At 42.5% G+C, this 23,892-nt stretch overlaps 2 protein-coding genes across 4 annotated transcripts in view; one reads left to right on the top strand and one right to left on the bottom strand.

The window, feature by feature from the left end:
- Positions 1-23,892, bottom strand: part of TRPC3 (transient receptor potential cation channel subfamily C member 3) — a 277,797-nt gene that overhangs the window by 77,244 nt on the left and 176,661 nt on the right. For all 3 annotated transcript variants that reach the window (XM_068280305.1, XM_068280297.1, XM_068280310.1), the window contains exon 4: positions 4,139-4,303. In XM_068280305.1, coding sequence (XP_068136406.1) covers positions 4,139-4,303 — 165 coding nt within the window. The remainder of the gene's footprint in view (positions 1-4,138; positions 4,304-23,892) is intronic.
- On the top strand, positions 16,991-23,856 carry LOC137561609 (uncharacterized). Its single transcript, XM_068272926.1, has 2 exons — positions 16,991-19,259; positions 23,853-23,856. The coding sequence occupies exons 1-2, from the start codon at positions 17,158-17,160 to the stop codon at positions 23,854-23,856; spliced, it is 2,106 nt and encodes a 701-aa protein (XP_068129027.1). The 5' UTR covers positions 16,991-17,157.

Genomic DNA, 23,892 nt, shown 5'->3' with positions numbered 1-23,892 from the left:
TTACTGCTCACTGGCAGCGTACACATACATACACACTTCTGTGAGTAATGTGCGCACCAAAAAAACCCCATCTCTGTATGTCTGCTGCTGTGCGCTTTCTCACTCTCCTGAATCATCACAATGAGGGCTCGTTTCCACTATCGCGAATCTGCATGCGTCCAACGCATGCAGATTCGCACATGTAATGCAAGTGGATGGGCCTGTTTCCACTGTAGCGTTGTTGAGGTGCGTTTTTTCAGCGGTAAAAAAACGCACAAAAGAGCCAACGAATTCGCCTGCAAGTGGAATGCATGCGAATCGCCGCTAATGTATTTAATAGTAAAAACGCATGCGTTTGTTACATGCGTTTTTACCCGCGATTTCGCGTGCGATTTCGCACCTTTTTCAATTTTATTTTGCCCTGGCAGTGTCATGGTTAATTTCGCATGGCACCCTGCCATGCGAAATCGCACGCAAAATCGCGGGTAAAAACGCATGCGGAAACGCATCCGCATGCGTTTTTACAAGCGTCGGAATGCCGGCGAAATCGCGTCGCAACAGTGGAAACAAGCCCTTAGCATTTGAATGACCATCTCTAGGATATACAGTAATTCCTAAGAGGGCATCTGGGCCTTTGTCACTTATCATGCCCATTATGTTATGTAATATGGATGAGGTTTATGAAATAATAAATGGAAATAACACAAATGTAAATTTGAATGCTTACTGTAGATAATTATTGCAATACTAACAACAACCCGAAAATACAATTCAGTTCAGTGTGATGGTCATGTTCAAAACATTCATGCATGACAGCTGAGCTAAGCATGTCCATGCCCTGAGCAGATACCTACAGCTGTATGTTGTGAAACAAACAACATTCTGTCTGGTCATTTGGGGAATAATTATCAGTATAGTTCAGAGAAAACCTTAGTCGTGCAGAGGTTTCTCAATTTGACCGTAACCAGTGGTCAGTGGTCGTCCTATATTTATGTATAGCCAGCATTTGGGCATATTTAGGAAACATTGATGAACTCACCAAGCGCAGGCAGTGCATACCAATTTTACTGGTGCTTACATTATTTACATTGCATGTATAACACAATTAATGCAACCCGCGTTACCCAATTGGCACATGCATTATCTGGATAATGTAGGTAGCGCTAATCGTGTAACTGCCACAACCTCACCTCAGTCTGGTTCCAGTGATGTGGCAGTGACCTCCAGGAGTCACCACAGACAAATGCGTGGCTCCCTGTGTGCAGATGGTGTCTCAGTAAGTCCCGCTGGCTCTCGTGCACAGACTTCCTCTCTCATTGCTAGTCGATGTAGGAAAGTTAGATGCCCGGTGTATTCTCTATGGTGCCGTCTCTGAACCAGGAAGTGATTGACTAGTGCAGTGTCAATCATGAAAGACAGGCTGTGCGTTCCATTGGCTGGCTGACTGAGTGGGGGCTTACATATTGGCTGCTTTCAGTAATTAAGCCTGGCTGGCACAGTTGTTGCCTGTGATAGAGTTTAGTCACTAGAGCTAGCTGCTGGGTGGACCTTTGTATCTCCTCCGTTACCTTGCCTGAAACTTGCTTGTTACCCGACTATCTTTCTGATTGCTGCCTAAACCAACCTTTGCTAGTTTTACCACTCTTCTGTTTCATTCCTTGAACCTGGTATTGTATGTGTGCGTGTGTCACCTCTGTCTAGCTGACTACGATGTTGTTTACCCCTCTTATTGACTGCCATATGATTACTCTGCATGAACCTGGACTGTTTGACTATGATTGCCTGTATCTCTGCTTAGTATGTCTTGGTGGTACCACTGGCTTAGGGCCATCAGTTTCCATACCTTGTGCAGTAAGGCCTGTGTGTAACCATGAGCTGGGTAGACGCAACTTGTCTCCAGAGGCTGACCGGGGACAAGCCACATAGGGTGAAGGCTGCGGTGGAGATTGGGGCATAGGAACTGATATAAGGTAGTGGATCCACTATGCCTCACAGTAACATGCACTATGTAAACGATGTAAGTACCATCAAAAATGCAGTGCACTATCTGTGCTTACCTATTTTGATGATGTTTCCAATATAAGCCCCATTGGGACTGCTCTCATTTTTTTCTGATCTTTCTACCACTTCGTCATCCAAGGATGTTGGTCTTTTCACAATACTGTCAATTTCCTTTTGTCCATTTAACTAAGAAGTAACAATTTTACTAAAGGACAAAAAGTGTGTATATAAGGGTGTAGATGAAGGATCCTAGCATTTCTCAGCTACTGACCTTTACCAAATATTACATTTAATAAGGAAATATAACAGCACTGGACTCTAGCCAAGCCTTATACAACAGCTGTACACTGCAGTGTGAAAGGTCACCTTCTCTGTAGTAAATTAACAAATTCCCATTATCTCAGTTCTGAGCCATGGGAAAACCCCAAGACATGTCGAACCATTTCTAAAAAAAAGTTCTTGAAATCTAATTTTATACCAAGTTTTGGCTCTAGAAGAAACAAGGGCCATGTTCTGAAGTTTGTTTGGATTTTTGCCAGTGCATGGGTAGATGAAAGACATTCTGACTTTATTTTTTTTGTTTTTGTTTCTATGTATCACATATACTCCAATATAATCCAATTTTAGTATAAACCGAGTTTCTCACTTGTACCTGACAGGGCAGGTAAACATAGTTCATTTGAATATAAATTTAAGAGGGACTTAAAGTGAACCTTAAGTCAGGAAAAAAAAAGAGTTTTACTTACCTGGGGCTTCTACCAGCCCCCTGCAGCAGTCCTGTGCCCTCGCAGCCACTCACTAATTCTCTGGTCCCCCGCTGCCAGCTAGTTTCGTTTTTGCCGACAGGCCCGTCAGGACTGGCCACGCGTAGCTTTTTCCGCATTCCCGACTGCAATTAGCGCTATTGCGGGCCGCAACTGCGCAACTGTCGGCAAAAACGAAACTAGCTGGCAGCGGGGGACGAGAGGATTAGTGAGTGGCTGCGAGGGCACAGGACTGCTGCAGGGGGCTGGTAGAAGCCCCAGGTGAGTACAACTCATTTTTTTTCTGGCTTAAGGGTCCCTTTAAAGCACTGCATTTGGTCCACTACGTTTTCTTTTTCCTTGTGCTTGAACAGCACATCTTAAAACATTGCTTTTGCTTTAAATTACTGCCTGTGAGATTCCTGGTTGGTACAGTAAGACCCACACCCCACATATTGGGCTCAATTCACTAAGCAGTTTAGACTAGTTTACAGATGCTTTTTAGTCTACTGATGGTTTAGTGTAATGTTTTAAACCTGTTTTTAGACCTGGTCTAACATTCAGTAATTACACAATTCACAAAGGCAAACAAGGAGTAACCATGCCCACTTTTTCTGGCAGAGATTAGACCAGCTGATTTCTGTTGGTAAAGTAATTCTGTGAGGTATTTTAGACGTGAGGATGGAACCTTTTGAATTAATTATGCAGGAGTTTGATTGTATGCAGAGGAGAGCTCATCAGAGGAGAAGGATGTCAGTCACAGCTACTCGTTTGTGAATTACATCTTTTGATAATTTTCTCTGCTTAACCCACCTATTTACCAAATGGTTTAGACCAGGTCTAAAAACAGGTCTAACACATTTGGTAATAGTGAATTCATCTTTGATGCAACTGACCAAGCCATCAGTAGACTAGTCTAAACTGCTTAGTGAATTGAGGCCAAAGTTGCTGCGTTTACTTTACATTGAATTGTCTTAAAGCAGAAATAGACCATAAACATAAATAAGAAAATTAGCAAACACATTTAAAGACATATGTACAAATGAACAGTAACATTGCAGTGCACAGGGAGCACATGGCAATTTTACCATTACACCCAGCGACCTGGCAGCAATTAGTATGACTCACGTTACCCAGGTAACGTGAGCATGCTATGCTAATGCATCAAAATAAATCATTTTCAATATTCGCTTGCAAAGTTATGATTGAATACTCTTTTTGAGTTTATGGTAAATTCAGAAAGAGGGTACAGCAATCTAAAAACAGAATGGATCGCACAGACCTCCCAGCATTTCACCTCTCTACAATGTTCTATGAACTGGCAGTACTGTACTTTATGTAAAAAAAATCACAGTGCATAAAAAGTCTTATTTCACATTTAAAAAATTATCAATATAATATTAATATTATATTACCCGGCTGCATGGTGCAATCCAGTATCCAACAGCAAGAAATGGGAGGCCCAAAGCGACAACCAGCACAACGAAACACTTGATGGGGATGATCTGTTCTCGTAATCCTGAGAGATTTTCATACCAGATGGTCAAGAGTTGTTGCTGGCAGTTGGGATGTGCCACAAACTGTAAAATATATTCATAGTTAATTTAGGGTATTCTCTTTTGATCATAAATGTATCTAATATCCTTCCTTCCTAATCAACATAGATGACATTGGATGGTAAATTTCATATAATTCATATTGTTATTATTATTATTATTATTAACAATACTTTTAGGCTCAGACCCTGAACAAGTATGCAGCAGATCAGGTACTATGACACAGCTGACTCAGGTTTAACTAGATTAGCCATATGCTTGTTCCAGGGTTTTGACTCAGACATTACGTATGCCAAAAGATCAACAGGGCTGCCAGGCAACTGGCATTGTTTACAAGGAAATGAATATAGCAGCCTCCATATCCCTCTCACACCAGGTTCCCTTTAATAAGGAGTTCTTCTCAAATTCTATAATACATGTAAAAAAGGCTGGATATTTTCTTTTCTTTGTAAGGCTTGCACAGTTATTACCATTCGATGTAGGAAGATGACACAATGATCCAGTCAGGGGTGTGGTTCCTGCCCTTGTGGCTTTTTTTCCTTTGGATTGAGTTGCAGTGAAGCTCAAAAGATTGAATTTAATAGGTTCATGTTTTTTTTTTTAACCTATTCAACTGCAACAATGCAGCGGAAAAGTATAAAGGTTCAAATTTCTGGATAATTTAGTTTTTTATGTAATAACTGTAGTAGCATCATGGCAGACTTTATATATTTAAGTAGCTGAATTAACCAAATACTTCATAATTCAACATTTCAAGAAGTTGCAGAGACTGGGATCAGTTAATTTATCTAATATTTAACTATAAGTCGCTGTAGTCTATCTGGATGCATATCCGTATCCACTGTTGTTGTGGCAGGTGCTCGTGCCTGCACGCGCTCCCGCCGATCCTTACCGGCGGCACTTACAGGGGATCGATTGTTGAAGGGGATCATGTGTTCCCCGAGCCATGTGAATGCATCTTCATGCATTCCATGCCTGGAATCATGAGGCATGTTGATTCATAAAATGAAAGTTCAATCATAGTAAAAAAAAAAAATCAAGAGCTTCCTGGTAACTACTAGCATAGTTTATAGCGTCACCTAGTGGCCAAAAAGTAAAATTAAAGTAAGAAAAAATGTTAAAAAAGTGACAGTTTAAAAAAATACATATATAGTTACCATAGGGTCTGAGCTTTGTTAATTTGAACGTAATGCGGACATATTACTTTTATTTTAGCAAATAAATGGCTTATAATTATTGATTGGGTAGAAATCGAAAAAATATACCTTTACTTCCAAATAATATTGTTGCCATACATTGTACTAGGAACAAAAATTAAATGTGATAGTCAACTGGGCAAATACAATGTGTGTGTTTTCTTTATAGTAGCATTGTTTATTTTAAAAACAATAGGGGATGGAATTGGAAAAATTGTGTATATTTTCATTTTTTTCTTGTAATTCCCTATAAAATGCATAGAAAATAAAGTAATTACTGAAAGCAAGTATCACCACCCAAAAGCCTAATTTGTGGTAAAAAAAAAACCCTAGATATAGATCATTTATGTGAGATAAGTCGTGAATGGGAGGGATGCTACATTGCTGCCATCCTTAAGATGAAAACAACCCGCAGGCTGAAGCGGTTAAAGAATCCAACTTGCGATCATATTAAAGCCAGTTGCAATCATATCTACTGTGTGGACAAAATCTGCCATGCTGATCAACCATTTCTTTAAAGTGGATCTGAGATGAAAAACTAACTATAACAAGTAACTTGTCTATATATCTTATCTAAAGTTTAGATAGTTTACACAGCATATCGAGCAGCAAACAGCTTCAAAAGTTTATGATTATTTATTCTTGTGATACGAGGGCAGCCATGTTCTGTTTGTCACATTGTCAAAGGCTGAAGGCTGGAGATGCTATCAGCTTGCCTGTGTGTAAATTAAGTCCCCTCTCCTCCTCAATCAATGGCTAGTAACCTCCTCCTCCTCCTGTCCAGACTGAGCTCCCTTGCCAAGGCACTGTGAAAAGCTGTGGGCGAGGCTTGTTTAGTTTATAGGGAATTAAAGTATTAAAGCAAAAAAAAAAAAAAATTATTTGGCTTGAGGAATGCCCTATGAACTATATGAAAGGAACACAATTATGCAATGAGTAAAAGTTTATTTCGGATCCACTTTAAGGAAACGACTGATAAAGTAATCATTCAGGATTGATTGGGCCCACCAGCTTCTTTGTTTTTAAACTGTACGATCTGAATAATGTGATCTAAAATAGGATTGTTTACTAATAATTGTACCATTAACCACTTCCCCTCCCCGGGACAAGTAACTACGTCCCTGCATTTCCCCATATCTTCTCGCACGGACGTAGCTACTACGCCCCTTGCTGCCATGCACTCCCTTTAGGGACTGAACTTTTTTAATATGTATGTCAAGAAGATATATTACCGTTACATTTTAAACTATGGGCTTGTAATTAGTGATGGATGCAAAACTGAAAAAAAGGCACCTTTATTTCCAAATAAAATATTGGCGCCATACATTGTACTAGGGAAAAATTTTAAACATTACAATAACTAGGAAAAATGTAAAACTATAATGGCCAAAAACTGAGAAATAATGATTTTTTTTTCCATTTTTTTCTTAATTTTTCTGTTTAAAGGCAGTTAAAAAAAATTGTTCTTAGCAAAAAATACCTTTCAAAAACAAGATATAGATTGTTTCTTTGAGATAAGTAGTAATAAAGTTATAGGTGAATGAATGGAAGGAGCACTGACAGGTGAAAATTGCTCTGTTTTTTTAAGGGGAAGACCATTGGAGGTGAAGTGGTTAAAGAGAAACTCCGACCAAAAATTGAACTTTATCCCAATCAGTAGCTGATACCCCCTTTTACATGAGAAATCTATTCCTTTTCCCAAACAGACCACCAGCGGGGGCTGTATGACTGATATTGTGGTGAACCTCCCCCCCCCACACAAGAAACTCTGAGGGCTGTGGTACTCCTGGCAGTTTCCTGTCTGTGAACCTTGCTGCATTGTGGGAAATAGCTGTTTACAGCTGCTTCCAACTGCCAAAACAGCAAGCAGCAGCTACATCACCTGCCAGCAGTAAAATGTCACCATGTGATAAATGTCAGAATGTGAATCAGGAATTTTAAAGATTTTACAATGGGCAAACACTGACTAAATCATTTATACATAATTATTGTAAAAATGAAGCACTTTTTTATTACATTAATTTCACAGGAGTTCCTCTTTAAGTGCTGAGAAACTACAGATGCAAGTAAAAGCATCCTGAAGAGGTGTAGCGATGTGAGGTAAATATATGTGTAAACACATTAATCTAAAGTTCATACTGTACATTACACTTGTCCATCAATAACTTTAAATCAATTTTGATAGTTGTAGCTCCATTGAAAACAATGTAATGTATACTGAAATCCTCCTTTAAAACATTCCTTTGTATCACTATATTAGTAAAACTACTGTTTCCTCTAAGCTTAGTCTAAAGTCTGAGTTTTTTATGTATGCAACTAAAAATCTGATTGTTTCAAATAAAAACATGCACCGCCCACACAGCATTGGAAGTGCCATGAACCATTACAAGACTCTTAATGCACACGTCAAATGCATGACTGCGGCCGCTGCATCTAGATTGAGAGAGGCTTGTTCTGCTTATTGCTGCCTAGTGAGGCCTAGTGCTGCTTTTAGAAAGGTACCAGTATATAAATAAGTAATGAACCGCTTGTGTAGGGCCAATTCCTGGAGTGCAGAGACAAATTGTATAAATACAAAAAAGAAAGCATAATGGAAACAAATTAGCGAATAGTTCATTTTTTTTTCTAGAAACATAAATATATTATAATTCCCACTTTCTTCTCAGTAGGTACAGCTAAGATGGTTACAATACTGCTTCCAATGTCCATGGGCACTAAAGATGTGTTAGGACACATTTCATAAACTAAGTTATTATATACAGTAATATACTATAATATATTCTTTGCATTTGAAATGCATATCTTATAAATTAGATTGGAATGTTGAGTATTGTGTATAATGCTTTTTTTTTTTTCTGACAGCACTTACACTACAGTAATTTCCCAAATCCTGAATGGTTCACTTTTGGAAATGTGTCCTCTCTTCTACATGTCCAAAAACCTACTACGTTGTTGAACACAAGAGCTGCATTCCACCACTCGAGGATGTTAGTAACACTAACAGCTTAAAGTACACCTGAACTGGGACAGAGAGAGGCGGGACAAGGTCCTCCAGCACCCAAGGCTGAGACACCAAAGTGCGCCCGTCTATCCCTGCCACCCCAGCCGTCACACACAGATTGCTATTAGACTAAGAGGTGCCACAGGGCCCACAACCTCCCCAACACCTTAATATCTAGTTATCTGGCTTGCAGTCACTGCTTTGTATCCCCTTTTCTTATTTCTTTCTGCTTCAAACACAATTAGAAATGACAGCTGAATGAATTGTGCGCCCCCTCCTACACTGCGCCCTGAGGCTGGAGCCTCTCCAGCCTATGCCTCGGCCCGGCCGGACAGGATAAGAAGTATCCTAGAAGTACTCATTGTCATTGCCCCTGCATGCAACCCCCCCCCCCTTCTTGTTCCCCACATCCTCCCCCTATAGCTCCCAAGCCTCCCGAAAGCTCAGGCACAGAGCTATTCTGAATTGCAAGGTTGAGAGTTAGAGCTTCGCCTGTGGAACGCATGGGTCGCATGGAAGTACGCATGATGACATGGTAGCCAATAGGGCCATGCGTAAATAGCGTCCCACGTGCATCCACGTCAGCCCGGAGGCGCCGGCGTCGCTGCATCCCCATGGCAACAAGCACTGCAAGGCAGGGAAGCACTGCAACAGACGGCAAGGACGTGTATAGGGAGGGCCCAAGCTGAATCATGCGTACTTCCATGCGACCCATGTGTTCCACGGCGGTGTCTGCAAGTGGCCAGCCGTGATTGGCTCGACTGGTCACGAGGCGTCTGCGCCGCCTGTACTCCAATGCGGATACTCTGCCCGCCTTCTTGGGTGGAGTGGTCCGCAGCTGGCTGTGGGTGTTCCTGTGTGGTGGGTGGACGCCGGCAATGGCGACCAGGGCGTGACAGGTGAGTGTACTTGTTTCCCATAGGCCTGTTTTCTTCTTTGCAGTTCCCCATCAGGTCCTCTGGTATATATAGGACCTGTGATTGGTTAGATAGCTATTGGCCACTGATTGGTTCATGAGCTAGTGGGTATGTATAAATATCTGTGAATGAATGTATGTATTCAGACTGCCACTTGCTTGAGAAAGGGAAACATCCCGAAACGTCGCACCTGATGTGACAGTTTGTATCTATGGATACTCAATGAAGAGCATTAATACTACGGATGGTGCCGGCTTCATCTACTTAGTGTACTGATTGTATAGTATGTTGAACTGCTTATTTATCTATGCTCTGTTATTGTATGTTTTTGTACATTGCTACAGAAGATGTTGGTGCTATATAAATAAAAAATTATAATAATTTATAGGTCTAATAAAGTGTGCAGGTGGCAAATATCAGAATCTCACACAAGTTGCAGGTAATTCATCTGAATCACACACTGACTTCTTATACCACATCAACACTACTGGCATCCAGAAGCTAATAAAAAAGAATGGAATAGCAATCTTTTAGTGCATGCTACATAGCTGACAAGAAACATTGGTGAATGTAACTCCTATACAGTGACGTATAAGCTCTACAGGGAGTGCAGAATCATTAGGCAAATGAGTATTTTGACCACATCATCCTCTTTATGCATGTTGTCTTACTCCAAGCTGTATAGGCTCAAAAGCTTACTACCAATTAAGCATATTAGGTGATGTGCATCTCTGTAATGAGAAGGGGTGTGGTCTAATGAAATCAATACCCTATATCAGGTGTGAATAATTATTAGGCAACTTCCTTTCCTTTGGCAAAATGGGTCAAAAGAAGGACTTGACAGGCTCAGAAAAGTCAAAAATAGTGAGATATCTTGCAGAGGGTTGCAGCACTCTTAAAATTGAAAAGCTTCTGAAGCGTGATCATCGAACAATCAAGCGTTTCATTCAAAATAATCAACAGGGTCGCAAGAAGCGTGTGGAAAAACCAAGGCGCAAAATAACTGCCCATGAACTGAGAAAAGTCAAGCGTGCAGCTGCCAAGATGCCACTTGCCACCAGTTTGGCCATATTTTAGAGCTGCAACATCACTGGAGTGCCCAAAAGCACAAGCTGTGCAATATTTAGAGACATGGCCAAGGTAAGAGAGGCTGAAAGACGACCACCACTGAACAAGACACACAAGCTGAAACGTCAAGACTGGGCCAAGACTGATTTTATGGACTGATGAAATGAGAGTGAGTCTTGATGGGCCAGATGGATGGGCTCGTGGCTGTATTGGTAAAGGGCAGAGAGCTCCAGTCCGATTCAGACGCCAGCAAGGTGGAGGTGGAGTACTGGTTTGGGCTGGTATCATCAAAGATGAGCTTGTGGTGCCTTTTCGGGTTGAGGATGGAGTCAAGCTCAACTCCCAGTCCTACTGCCAGCTTCTGGAAGACACCTTCTTCAAGCAGTGGTACAGGAAGAAGTCTGCATCCTTCAAGAAAAACATGATTTTCATGCAGGACAATGCTCCATCACACGCGTCCAAGTACTCCACAGCGTGGCTGGCAGGAAAGGGTATAAAAGAAGAAAAACTAATGATATGGCCTCCTTGTTCACCAGATCTGAACCCCATTGAGATCCTGTGGTCCATCATAAAATGTAAGATTTACAAGGAGGGAAAACAGTACACCTCTCTGAACAGTGTCTGGGAGGCTGTGGTTGCTGCTGCACGCAATGTTGATGGTGAACAGATCAAAACACTGACAGAATCCATGGATGGCAGGCTTTTGAGTGTCCTTGCAAAGAAAGATGGCTATATTGGTCACTGATTTGTTTTTGTTTTGTTTTTGAATGTCAGAAATGTATATTTGTGAATGTTGAGATGTTATATTGGTTTCACTGGTAAAAATAAATAATTGAAATGGGTATATATTTGTTTTTTGTTAAGTTGCCTAATAATTATGCACAGTAATAGTCACCCCCATGCACAGATATCCCCCTAAAATAGCTAAAACTAAAAACAAACTAAAAACTACTTTCAAAAATATTCAGCTTTGATATTAATTAGTTTTTTGGGTTCATTGAGAACATGGTTGTTGTTCAATAATAAAATATTTCCTCAAAAATACAACTTGCCTAATAATTCTGCACTCCCTGTATTAGGAGAAAGTGGATACTGGACCATGACTACAGACTTAACAGAAAGAAAGAAAATCTGCTCTTGTACTGTGAAGTTCAATGGGTTCAGTCATGCCTGTTACTGCTCTTTATCTTCCACCTGAGCACTCATATCTGTACAGTCCGCATCTCTTTCCTTCAAATCCATTTTACACACAATTAGCTGTTTTTTAATCTTATAATGTTCCTAATTTAAACATTACCCTCTTTTACATGAATACATTTAAAGGGAACCAGAGGCCCCAGAAAAAAAAGTTTTATACATACCTGGGGCTTCCTCCAGCCCCATACGCACAGATCGCTCCCACGCCGCCGTCCTCCGCTTCCTGTATTCGGCGGTACCGGGTCCCGTAGTTTCGCCCAGTCGGCGGCAGGATGCGGCCAATTGTCTGCATCACAGGGGCTCCCGGGATACACTTACGCGTGCAGCTGCATACTGAGCAGCCGCACGCGTCAGGGTATGGAGGAAGCTCCTGCTCATGCGGACAATTGGCCGTGTCCACCGGAAGTGACGGGACCCGGTACCGCCGATGCAGGAAGTGGTGGACGGCGGCGTGGGAGTGATCCGTGCGTATGGGGCTGGAAGAAGCCCCAGGTATGTATAAAAGCTTTTTCTGTTTTTTTTTTTTAGTTCCTCTCTGGTTCCCTTTAAAGATTTTATTTTGTTTTTTTATAGTGTGGAATTCTGCATGTTTTGATTGGGACTTTTACACATCTCAGAACACTGGAATAGGTGAGTGACAATGGCATCATTCTGGCTGCGTTTTATAGGGACCCATGTCCTATTTTCCTTTATTGGTTCAGAGCTACTTTAAAGGCCAACTCTAGGGAAAAATAAATGTTGTTTTGTGTTGTGGGGGAAAAGATCAGCCAGGGACAGAGATAAAGTCTAACAAGGTATTCTAACGCTTTCCCACTCAATGGACATCTCCATGGCTTGCCACCTAGCGACATGCTCTGGGTCTTTTGCAGCAGAGGAGAAAAGTGTCCCTGTGTCTAGAGGTCCTGATGGAAATGGCCTGGAGCCTATGGCCTTATAAGATCTGACTGAAGAAGTGGTTCGATTCCATCAATCTGATTGGAGTGGTTAGAAGATTTTTGTCCTTTAGTAGTTCCAAACAATCATTTATGACCATTTATACGAAGTATCATTTGTAACCGACCTATTGCCAAATTGTATCGTTAGTGGCCACATTAAGAACGAGGATACAAGAGCAGAATGGATGAACAGAGGAGAGATTCAATGGTTGTGGAGTAGAAGCTCCTCAAAAGCTTCCAGGCCATACCGAACTTCTTCAGTTGGTGAAGGAAGAATAGTCTCTGCTGGGCTTTTTTCTGTTCAGTACATTTGTAATTGTCAGGTAGAAAATAATTACATGATATTATAGTTCTTTATTTTTAAAGTCAAAGCACTTTACGCTTTCTGTTCATATTAATGACACCCAGTATACGACATGTAGGGTGAATTTTAAATTGTCTTTAATATTGATATCATCACCCCTATTTGAGAATACTAAATGAAGGATCTCATACAAGACCCATCGTGACATCTCTGGCTTTCCGCGCTGGGATTTATAAATTGCCTTCATTAAAGTAAGTTAATGATCAAACAGCACTGTCACATTTGTTTAAGCTGAGGATACAAAAGGAAATTAAGTTGTAGCTTTGTTGTTTATTCCATATGTGATTGGTGACACAGGTTGCTACATTAACCCAGGAAATCATGGTTTGAAAAACAATATGATCTCAACATATTATGCATAATAACACCCATCATTGTTCTGATTTTTTCCACTTTGTATAATTTTGAATATTTATCTCATGATTTCATGTTATCAAACACCCAAGTGAAAAGTTTAATATTAAATTTGTGCCTAATTGTGTGCATAAATTAGCAGATACATGTAAACTCATACATGAACTCAATGACCCATATGCAATTCACTCTTTCTCCTGATTATTCTCCAAGGTGATACTCCTTGTCAATAAAATGCCTGTCACACCACCAGCAAACAAGAAAATACTCAAAATAAATTTGAGAGTACTTTTTCACCTACTTTATGATACTTTTTCAGTTGCAGAGTGCTGAAAAGTTATTTTGAGCAGTAGATGGAACATCATCGAGGCGAAAACTCAGGAGATAAAGTGAATTACGTATGGTCTTTTATGTTTTTAATGCAGGATTTATTATGGCTTTTTCAATTTCCCCAATGCATTATGTCTAACTTAGGAAGTACCTCAAGCTGGTGCAAACTGATAGCACACAGATGAGCTGGTAATGAGCAGAAAGAAACCCTACTGTTGTTGTTAGGCAAGTACTGGTTGAAATCAGGTAATTTTGCCACCGGTGCATTAGCCTCTTTACCAGCCATTTTGGCAATCACCTTTGAGGCGGAGCATTCATTCATGATAGAGCTGAAGTTCCATCCACACTTTTTGGTTCTGGTGGGTTTCCTGTGGGATGGACTGTTAGATTTAGGCATTGGAAAAGCAGTTATCATTTGAACAATCAGTTCTAACCATGTAATGAGGAGAAACAAAACTGCCACCAAAAACTGCCTCACTTAGTTAGTACCTGCCCTTAATGCCAAAATGTAATCACAGTGGAAATGGAAATACACATATAATGACTTCATTGCTAGTGTTTCCCTAAGTAGAATAACTCTTGAGAAACGTTTGTGCATAAGGACCATTGTCATATCTTTGAAGAGATCTGGATTATATTTATATAAGCCACTATAGTTTAAATAGCTCTTCATGGTTTTTAAATTCAGATCACCAAGCCTCCAAGCACTTTTCCCATGTTTTTTTTGTGTGTAGTAACATCTGTTTTACATCTCCCCAACTTTCACATATTTAGGGTATGTCGTGGTTTTGTGTGGCTTTTTTTGGTTGCTGTACAAAGGAAATATGCCTTATTTACTGCTTTCTTTGATCTGAACCGTGATAAACATAGAGCTTTCTTTTCGGGATAAATAAGATTTCTTTTATAGAATATAAAATGACAAACAAAATGACCACGATCCTCCACACCTCAGCACCATTTAATTGTGTGTAGGATTCCCGGTTAGGTAGAACAAACTCAGTATCATCTTACTGTTCCTCTGCATGGCTTATAGCCCCACCCCCCAAATACTCCCCTGTAACCTACTTTTACCCTCCTCCTCCTATGCCTAACTGTATCCTTATCCTTAGCCTCCTTTTTTTCTGCTTTACCCCTATCTGAACCCAATCTGTACCGCTACCTGCACACTCAGGGCTAACTTCCTCCATTAATTCCTGAATCTAACCTTCACTCTCAACCCAAGGCAGATACTTACCTAAGAGGAGGGAAGACTCTGGATCCTGCAGAGGCTTCTCATGTTTTCCCAGCCCCCACACACAGATCCCCAAAAGTAATCCAGCAAGAGCTTGTCACATTAGTGATCAGGACCACACTCCTCTGCATGAATGCATGTGGCCATGCTGCACCTGTGCAAGTATGGCGCTGTGCCTGTGCAATAAGCCAGAGCAGCTTGTGCAGGAGCATCTTCGTGTAGCCCAGTCCGTTATTTGTAGCCGAAACTTGTATAGTCAAAGATCCCAGTGCCTGCTATTTGATCGGGCACCTCCGGCTCTGAAACATCCCCCCATGGCTGCAATTAATGTGGGCACCCTCAACTAATGAACAACATCACCAACCCTTTACAAATGAGACAATATGGATTAATATAGGGAGTTTGAATGAGTTATGTCTCTTATGTGAAATTGCAACACTATGGGGAAAGTCAATGTGGAGATATATTGGGGTGCTGATGCTGTTAAGGATAATACACTAATATATTTTCATTTTCCCATTTTTATATCTGCTGTGGTATGTCAAAGGTGTAGAGATGCAGGCTAGATTCATTGACTGTTCCTGTATTTGTGTGGGTGGGTCACTAGACCTACATTTGCATCTAAAGAGGTCTTCAGTGAATACGACCAGTCACCTATCACACAGGACATCCTGCTGCAATGTGAAAGCCTTAATCAATTGTCACCTGTAACCTGGGGAGATTGGAAGTGAAGGAAGTCTTTTGTTTTGTGTGTGTGCTATAGTACCCTTTTCATGTATGTGGATCTCTGGAAATCCCATTTATGTCTGAGAACGGAGACAGGAAAACGCCTTAATCAAGTTTTCACCTGGAGTTGAAAGCCTAACTTCACAATCTTTGATGTATAGTAGACTTTTACCTGGGAAATCAAATTATGTCTGAGGATGTTATTAAATCTAGCTTCCCCCCGTCCACACAGGCTTACAGCCTCCAGGCGTATTTCATAGTATAAAACCGCAGCTAGGATAGCCACAACTTGTAGTTCTTGGAGGTAGCTCACACGGCTAGAACTAACCTGGTTCCTGACCAGAAGTGCGTACCGCCCGCAACAACACCAGATCGATACGCTGGTACGTTTATTTCCCGTTTATTTTGGTAAGCAAAATCGCTTTGTGTGTTATCTTTGTACATTTTATCTTGTAACTATTTTTACTTTGTTTTTTTGTAATCTTTTTGTATATATTCAGTTCTGCACTGTTTTATGTTTTTTCTGAAATATTAAATTATTATTTAATAAGTTTGACTTCTGCCGTACTAAACTAACACTCATAGCCTAGAAGAGACTGAAGTGTAACCGTGTATAAGTTCATGCCTAATTGTACGCTTGAGCAACACTACCGTAGGAAATTGTAATTGCATTGTGTGTGGGGGCGTTTGTCATACGTTGGCCTAAGCGCGCAGCTGACCCAACGTACGAACATTGCCAGTGCGAGTAGCGACAGCAGAGTGGCTAACAGTATCGTTCGGAACGACTGTTAGTGGGTCTTTGCTTCACGACAGTGTAAGATTGCAACTGTGTGTGTGTGTGGGTGCGTGGCGTTCCCGTATTTGGCCTAAGCGCAAAGCTGACCCAGATACGAAAACGCGGAGTGCGCGCTGAGGACTCGACAGCAGAGTGGAAGTGTCTAGCGAACAGCTAGTGGTGGCAGTGAGAAGTGTTTGAGGGGTTCCAGCCTTGTTTGTAGCTTAAATAAGGCTGTTCCCCGCTTAATCTGGTCAAACCCGCAGTCGGGAACCGTATACGCAGGCGTGCCGCGGGCCGGTTCCTGACATAATTGGTGGCAGTGGTGGGATCGTTTAGTACATTAGTACGCAGTTTAGCTCGCTATTCTGAGTACTAAAGGCTGGAAGCTTGCTAGAAGCAACTAGCCTACAGAAGTCTACTCAGTGCAGAATCTATATACGTTTTTTTTTGTTCAAAGATACACACTTGGTGTTTTGCTTTCCCTTCCCCCCCCCCCTTTTTTTTTTCTTTTATTTTTTGCAACACGATGGCTCAGAAAGCATCCAGCTATGCAAGGCAAAACAAGGAGATACTACTCAACCTGTGTGAGCACAAAGGCATCGAGACGGTGAGCGGCCAGACTAAGGAGCAGTTAGTTCGTGCGCTCGAGGAGCATGATGCGGCAGAGCAAGCCCGTGCTTCAACGTCAGCGGATGCAGCTCACGACACGACAGAGGAGGAATCGCTCCTGCCACAGAATGCGAGTGGAGACGATGTCCTGGATGATCCACCGAACTTGGAGATGACATCTCTGGAAGCCGACCTACAGCTACTAGGTTCGGCTGAGCCCGAACTGCGCCTAAAGCTGATCCTACTGCACCGACAGGCAGAGAAGGAACACGCGGAACGGCGACACCAGGCCGAGAGGGAAAGACACCAGGCCGAGAGGGAACAAGTTGCACAGCGACACCAGCTGGAGCTGGCTAAACTTCAGCAGCAGAACCGGTCTGCTGGACCCGCAGAACGCGAAGGTGAGCGAGTCCACAGAATCCCCCTGGATAAGTTCCCCGCTATGGACAAGGACTCTGACATAGACACTTTCCTACAGGGGTTTGAAAGGACTTGTCGGCAGTATGGGGTGCCCCGTGAGCAGTGGGCAAGATACCTCACACCAGGGCTGAGAGGCAAGGCCCTGGAGGCGTTTGTGAGTCTCCCCCAGGAGGAAGAAACAGACTTTGAGGCAATTAAGAAAGCCATCATTGCACGATACCACCTCACGCCAGAGGTGTATCGAAAACGTTTCAGGACAGTGCAGCGAGGTCCTAATGACAGTTACCTGGATCACGCGTGCAACCTGCGCACTGCCTTCCAGCAGTGGCTAAAAGGACTGTCAGTTGAAACCTTGGATGCCCTGAAGGAGCTGATGATAAAAGACCAGTTCCTCCACACCTGTCCTGTTGAGGTCCGGCTGTTTGTGCTGGATCGAGAACCAAAGACAGTGGATGAGGCTGCGGAAATGGCCGATTCCTACACCGCCCATAGAGCACCTGAGTCCCGGAGGACTACTACGTCCAGCTGGAGAGGAGAACAGATTGCTAAACCTGTTTCACCCAGCACCCAGAGGAGGCAAGCACCGCTGTCTCCTGGATTCAAGCAACCTGACACTCGGAAATGCTTTGTATGTGACAGGGTGGGTCATATCAGCACGACTTGCCCAGAGAGGGAGAGGGAGGCCCCAAAATCCAGTGAGGCCTCAAACCCCAGTGAAGTCCCAACGGCTTTGTGTGCTACCAGGAATGCTACTAGCTATGCAGAGAATCTGCAACCTGTCACGGTGGGTGATACAGTTACCACCGGTCTAAGAGACACTGGAGCAGAGGTGACTCTAGTGCACCCCCAGCTTGTGAACCCTGAGGAGTACATTCCTGGCAAGACTATGGCTGTCAAAGGAGTTGGGGGCGTCACCCCTGCCATACCCACCGCCTTGGTCCACCTGGATTGGGGGGCCGGCAGCGGACTGAAAGAAGTTGGGGTAACTGACAAAATCCCCACCAACGTTTTGCTGGGTACTGACCTGGGACGGTTAGTGGCCCGGTATGAGCCTACTCCAAACCCTGTGGAGCCTGCATCCCCAGCAGAAGTTCTGGACTCTTGCAAGGTACTGTTTGATAATGCTGTGCAAGTGGGGAGTGCTGGAGAGGCCCCAGGGGCTATGGACTGTGTACTAGGAGCCAGCCCTAGTGAGTCTCCAGTGCCTAGGCCTGGAGTGGGACCTGTTGACACAGAGAATGCAGAAACTGATGATGTCATTTATGACGCACGGACTATCGAGGCGATCGATGCAGGAACTGTTGATGATAATTGTGAAGTGCTGAGTAGCAATGTGTGTAATGATACAGATAATGTGGAGGTTTTATGTGATGTCCCAAATGACAATATATGTAGGGATGATAATGCTGATGGCATATGTGTTGTGCTACATAATGCTGTGTGTCATGTGGACACTCCGTCAGCTGCCGGAGTAACCAGCGGCGCTCGCTGGGCTGCAGCAGATGGACTGTCCACTGAAGGGGCAGACGGCACCAGGCCAGATCTTTCCCCTTCAGATGGTTTTAAGACAAAATGTGACGTGATTTATGATGTGTGTAAGGTGGGCACTCCCTCAGCTGCAGTGGTAACCCGCAGTGCTAGCGGGTCTACAGCAGAGGGACTGTCCACCGAAGTGGCAAATGTTGCTGGGTCAGCCACATCCAATTCGGAACCTGGCCCGGATGGCCCAGGAGCCTCTCCGTCTGCAGCCTTCCTAGAATGTGTGACAGGCAGCACTGAGCTCTCTGGGGCTGTTCGATTTGACAGCAGCCTGGAAGAGCTCAGGGGGCTAGCCAGCAGGTCACCAGCTGGGAGGGGCGGGTTGAGAGGGTTCTGGGAAGTTATTCCCTCGGAGCTGTCCGAAGTGGAGGAGGCAGACCGGCAGATACTCGTTCCCCAAAGGGACCGAGAGATAGCTCCTGCCACTATAGAGAGAGTGCGTGTAGCGACGGTTGGAACCCTTCCCCAGTTGCAGCACAGTCTCTATGGTTGCGAATTCACGGTCGCCACTGACCCACATTCCCCTGGTTGGTTACGTCAGGTTGCCAAGGGCAACGACACATTGCAGCAACCTGACCTAGCTTTCCAGTCGTGTAGCTTGGAGCTAACTGACAGGTGGGGAACCCTCCTGAGGATGCTAAAGGGTTTCCCCACCCGGCCAGGCCGTCAATGTAGGCTTTGGCAGGATGATGCGTTAGATTCACCTGCCAGCGCCATCTGGAAGAGGAGCAATCATGGGAATGCGGACGGGCTGTCCCGTCAAGCAGAACCAACAGTGTAGGTGCTGGCAGGATGATCTGGGAAGATCGTCTGCCTTGCACCAAGTTAACGGCGGAGGTGTGGAGATATATTGGGGTGCTGATGCTGTTAAGGATAATACACTAATATATTTTCATTTTCCCATTTTTATATCTGCTGTGGTATGTCAAAGGTGTAGAGATGCAGGCTAGATTCATTGACTGTTCCTGTATTTGTGTGGGTGGGTCACTAGACCTACATTTGCATCTAAAGAGGTCTTCAGTGAATACGACCAGTCACCTATCACACAGGACATCCTGCTGCAATGTGAAAGCCTTAATCAATTGTCACCTGTAACCTGGGGAGATTGGAAGTGAAGGAAGTCTTTTGTTTTGTGTGTGTGCTATAGTACCCTTTTCATGTATGTGGATCTCTGGAAATCCCATTTATGTCTGAGAACGGAGACAGGAAAACGCCTTAATCAAGTTTTCACCTGGAGTTGAAAGCCTAACTTCACAATCTTTGATGTATAGTAGACTTTTACCTGGGAAATCAAATTATGTCTGAGGATGTTATTAAATCTAGCTTCCCCCCGTCCACACAGGCTTACAGCCTCCAGGCGTATTTCATAGTATAAAACCGCAGCTAGGATAGCCACAACTTGTAGTTCTTGGAGGTAGCTCACACGGCTAGAACTAACCTGGTTCCTGACCAGAAGTGCGTACCGCCCGCAACAACACCAGATCGATACGCTGGTACGTTTATTTCCCGTTTATTTTGGTAAGCAAAATCGCTTTGTGTGTTATCTTTGTACATTTTATCTTGTAACTATTTTTACTTTGTTTTTTTGTAATCTTTTTGTATATATTCAGTTCTGCACTGTTTTATGTTTTTTCTGAAATATTAAATTATTATTTAATAAGTTTGACTTCTGCCGTACTAAACTAACACTCATAGCCTAGAAGAGACTGAAGTGTAACCGTGTATAAGTTCATGCCTAATTGTACGCTTGAGCAACACTACCGTAGGAAATTGTAATTGCATTGTGTGTGGGGGCGTTTGTCATACGTTGGCCTAAGCGCGCAGCTGACCCAACGTACGAACAACGCCAGTGCGAGTAGCGACAGCAGAGTGGCTAACAGTATCGTTCGGAACGACTGTTAGTGGGTCTTTGCTTCACGACAGTGTAAGATTGCAACTGTGTGTGTGTGTGGGTGCGTGGCGTTCCCGTATTTGGCCTAAGCGCAAAGCTGACCCAGATACGAAAACGCGGAGTGCGCGCTGAGGACTCGACAGCAGAGTGGAAGTGTCTAGCGAACAGCTAGTGGTGGCAGTTAGAAGTGTTTGAGGGGTTCCAGCCTTGTTTGTAGCTTAAATAAGGCTGTTCCCCGCTTAATCTGGTCAAACCCGCAGTCGGGAACCGTATACGCAGGCGTGCCGCGGGCCGGTTCCTGACAGTCAATTTTTATTATTATGAATTTTATTTATAGAGTGCAAGCATATTCCATAGCGCTGCACAACTTTCAAAACATGCAACAATGGAGAGCCTAGATACATGAGCATTTCAACATACTGTACGTTCAGGACAACCAGTGACGTCCTGAATGTACAGTGCAGTTAGAATAACATCACCAATACGGATAGATGTTCATTTGATAAACAGGAAACAAAAGGGGAAGGTCCTTGCACTTAAAAGCTTACAATCTAGAGGTAGTGGGGTTGAGGCAGTGGGGGAGTAGAAAAAAAGGGGTTAGCAGATGAGGCAGTGAGCTTTACAACCACAGACAAACAAAACACAGAACATTTATATTGCTCTTTTTCTCCTGGCAGACTCAAAGCACCAGAGCTGCAACCTCTAGGACACGCTCTATAGGCAGTAGCAGTGTTCGGGAGACTTGTCCAAGGTCTCCTACTGAATAGGTCCTGGCCTACTGAACAGGCAGAGCCAAGATTCAAACCCAGGTCTCCTGGCAGAGACCTTAACCATTACACTGTCCAGCCACCAGCTTTACATTCTAGCTAAAGCAAATTATAAGCTTGTCTGAAAAGGTGTGTCTAGATGGTGCGTCCATAAAACAATCTTGGAATGCATCGATTAACTGAAACTTTAAGCCTGATGCACTGAACTACTATAAGATTAAAATGTGCAGGCACTCACTACTACACACATGGTTTTGGCTGTCCTTACCCACACAGTGCACTTGCTTTATATGTACATTGACCATGCACTCACTACTGTGCAAATGGAACTTTCTGACCTCACATACAGTGCACTCACCACTATGTACATTTTACTGCCTGTTGATTTCAAATTCCTAAAAGTGGAGAATTTTCTGTGATGTTCTAAATCATTTTCTGATTAAATGTTGATGATGATGTGGACTATAGTCAGGGCCGGCGCTACCATAGAGGCAAAGAGGGCCCCAGAGCCTGTTCAGGCCCCCAAGGTGTCTCCCTCATCTTAACTGTTACTCCCTGGGGCCTCTGCAGAGTCTTTGGCAGAGTAGCGTATCACCTGTGTTGGCTGGCAGATGAGACACTACACTGCCAAAGACTCTGCAGGGGCCCCAGAGAGCACAGTTAAGTTGGGAGGTGATTGGGAGGGAGGGTCAGCATTCGGCTCAGGGGCCCAGAGGGAATTTTGGCTGCAACAAAAGGCCCTTAATGTTGCTTTTTGGTCGGCGGTGTCTGTTGGTGGCCCCCAGGCTAATTTTGCACTGGGGCCCATTGTTACTAGAACCGGCCCTGACTGTAGTGCTGAAGATGTGAACCCCAGCCTTACTTCTTAATGCTCAATAATAGATACAAAAAATGAAACCATTATTTTAAAAGCACCTAATACTTGGTTAAATCATATATACAGTGTAATGCATTGCAAGATTATAAACCGCTAGGCAGAGGTTTAATGCGCAAATTAGTTTACAATAATGCGTCTTCACTATTTACATGATTACCTACAGTGCTTTACATTTTTCACAAAGTACAGTAGAAAGAAAATTATTCTTTATATTTTTATATATGAGTTTTTTAACATCAATTTGCATACTTGCATTTAATGAATATTATATTAGTAATCTGAATCATTTTCTTTTCACAAATGCATTGTTGCATGAATATTTATCTTCATGACTGCATGTCTTAGATTTTGCATGTGAGTACCAATAATTGTTCTTTTCTGAGTGAACATTTCTTGCTTCTCTTTATTTATGTTATGTCATGTGTACAGGGCAATTTCAGTTTTTCTGCTTTTTAATTGCTGATAAGTAATGATGAGCACAAATTTAGCTTAATCGTAATTTTGCATCGTGATTCGCAATTATGATGCGAAATTTTAGAAAAATCATAATTTTATTTGTCAATGTTATCAGGAACCGTAAGTTTTGCTATTTCAAGTAATGTTTGCATAATTTTGTGTCAATTTTAGCAGTTAACAGCAATGACCCCATACGTGCTATTATCACCAAAACAGTGGGAAAAATACCTTGAAGTTTTTGAGAAATGTTTCTAAGTTTTAAAACCATTTGTCCTTTGCATTTTTTAAATTGATTTTCTCAAAAGCTACAATGTCTTTTTATATAATTCATTTTTGACTTTCCTCCCCTTAATATCTTAATATACGTAGTAATTTTTGGTGAAGATAGCATGTCTGGGGACTTTGCAATTTACCACTAATGTTGGCATGAAATTAAGCGAAAATTAGACCAAATTACGACACGAAATAAGTTGAATTTCCAAATGGTAATTATATTTGGCTATAATTGTGAAAAGTTACGCAACATTTTGTGTAATCATAATTAGCAGATTACGATCATCCCTACTAACAAGCTCTGTTTTGCAACCCTTCATTAGCTAGTTTGGTAAGCACAATTAGCATTGTCATGCTCCTTTTTGGTTAGTATCTTTCATCAGGTCAAGCAACGGCCTAAACCCATGTCAATCATATAACCCTCAATGATGTTATCTTTAAAAGTTCCCTTATACCTGGGCAGCAAAAAAAAGTAGCACATACATATTCTGTATTAGAGACTGATTTTTATATGATGATTAACATTATTAAAGATCTCTAGTTAAGGAGAAAATTATACCACATACTAATAACTAAAAATTGTAAGAAGTGTTATTTTCTTAGAAAGCACTCCTTTTTTCCCTTTTTTGTAATTAATTTCACAGATGATCTTCCTAGAACAATTATAGACTGACTGGCTAACAA

This window comes from Hyperolius riggenbachi, chromosome 1 (assembly GCF_040937935.1).
Source record: "Hyperolius riggenbachi isolate aHypRig1 chromosome 1, aHypRig1.pri, whole genome shotgun sequence".
In the NCBI taxonomy this organism is placed as follows: domain Eukaryota; kingdom Metazoa; phylum Chordata; class Amphibia; order Anura; family Hyperoliidae; genus Hyperolius; species Hyperolius riggenbachi.
Note: the sequence above shows the minus strand (reverse complement) of the source record. Positions and strands in the feature narration are given on the sequence as shown.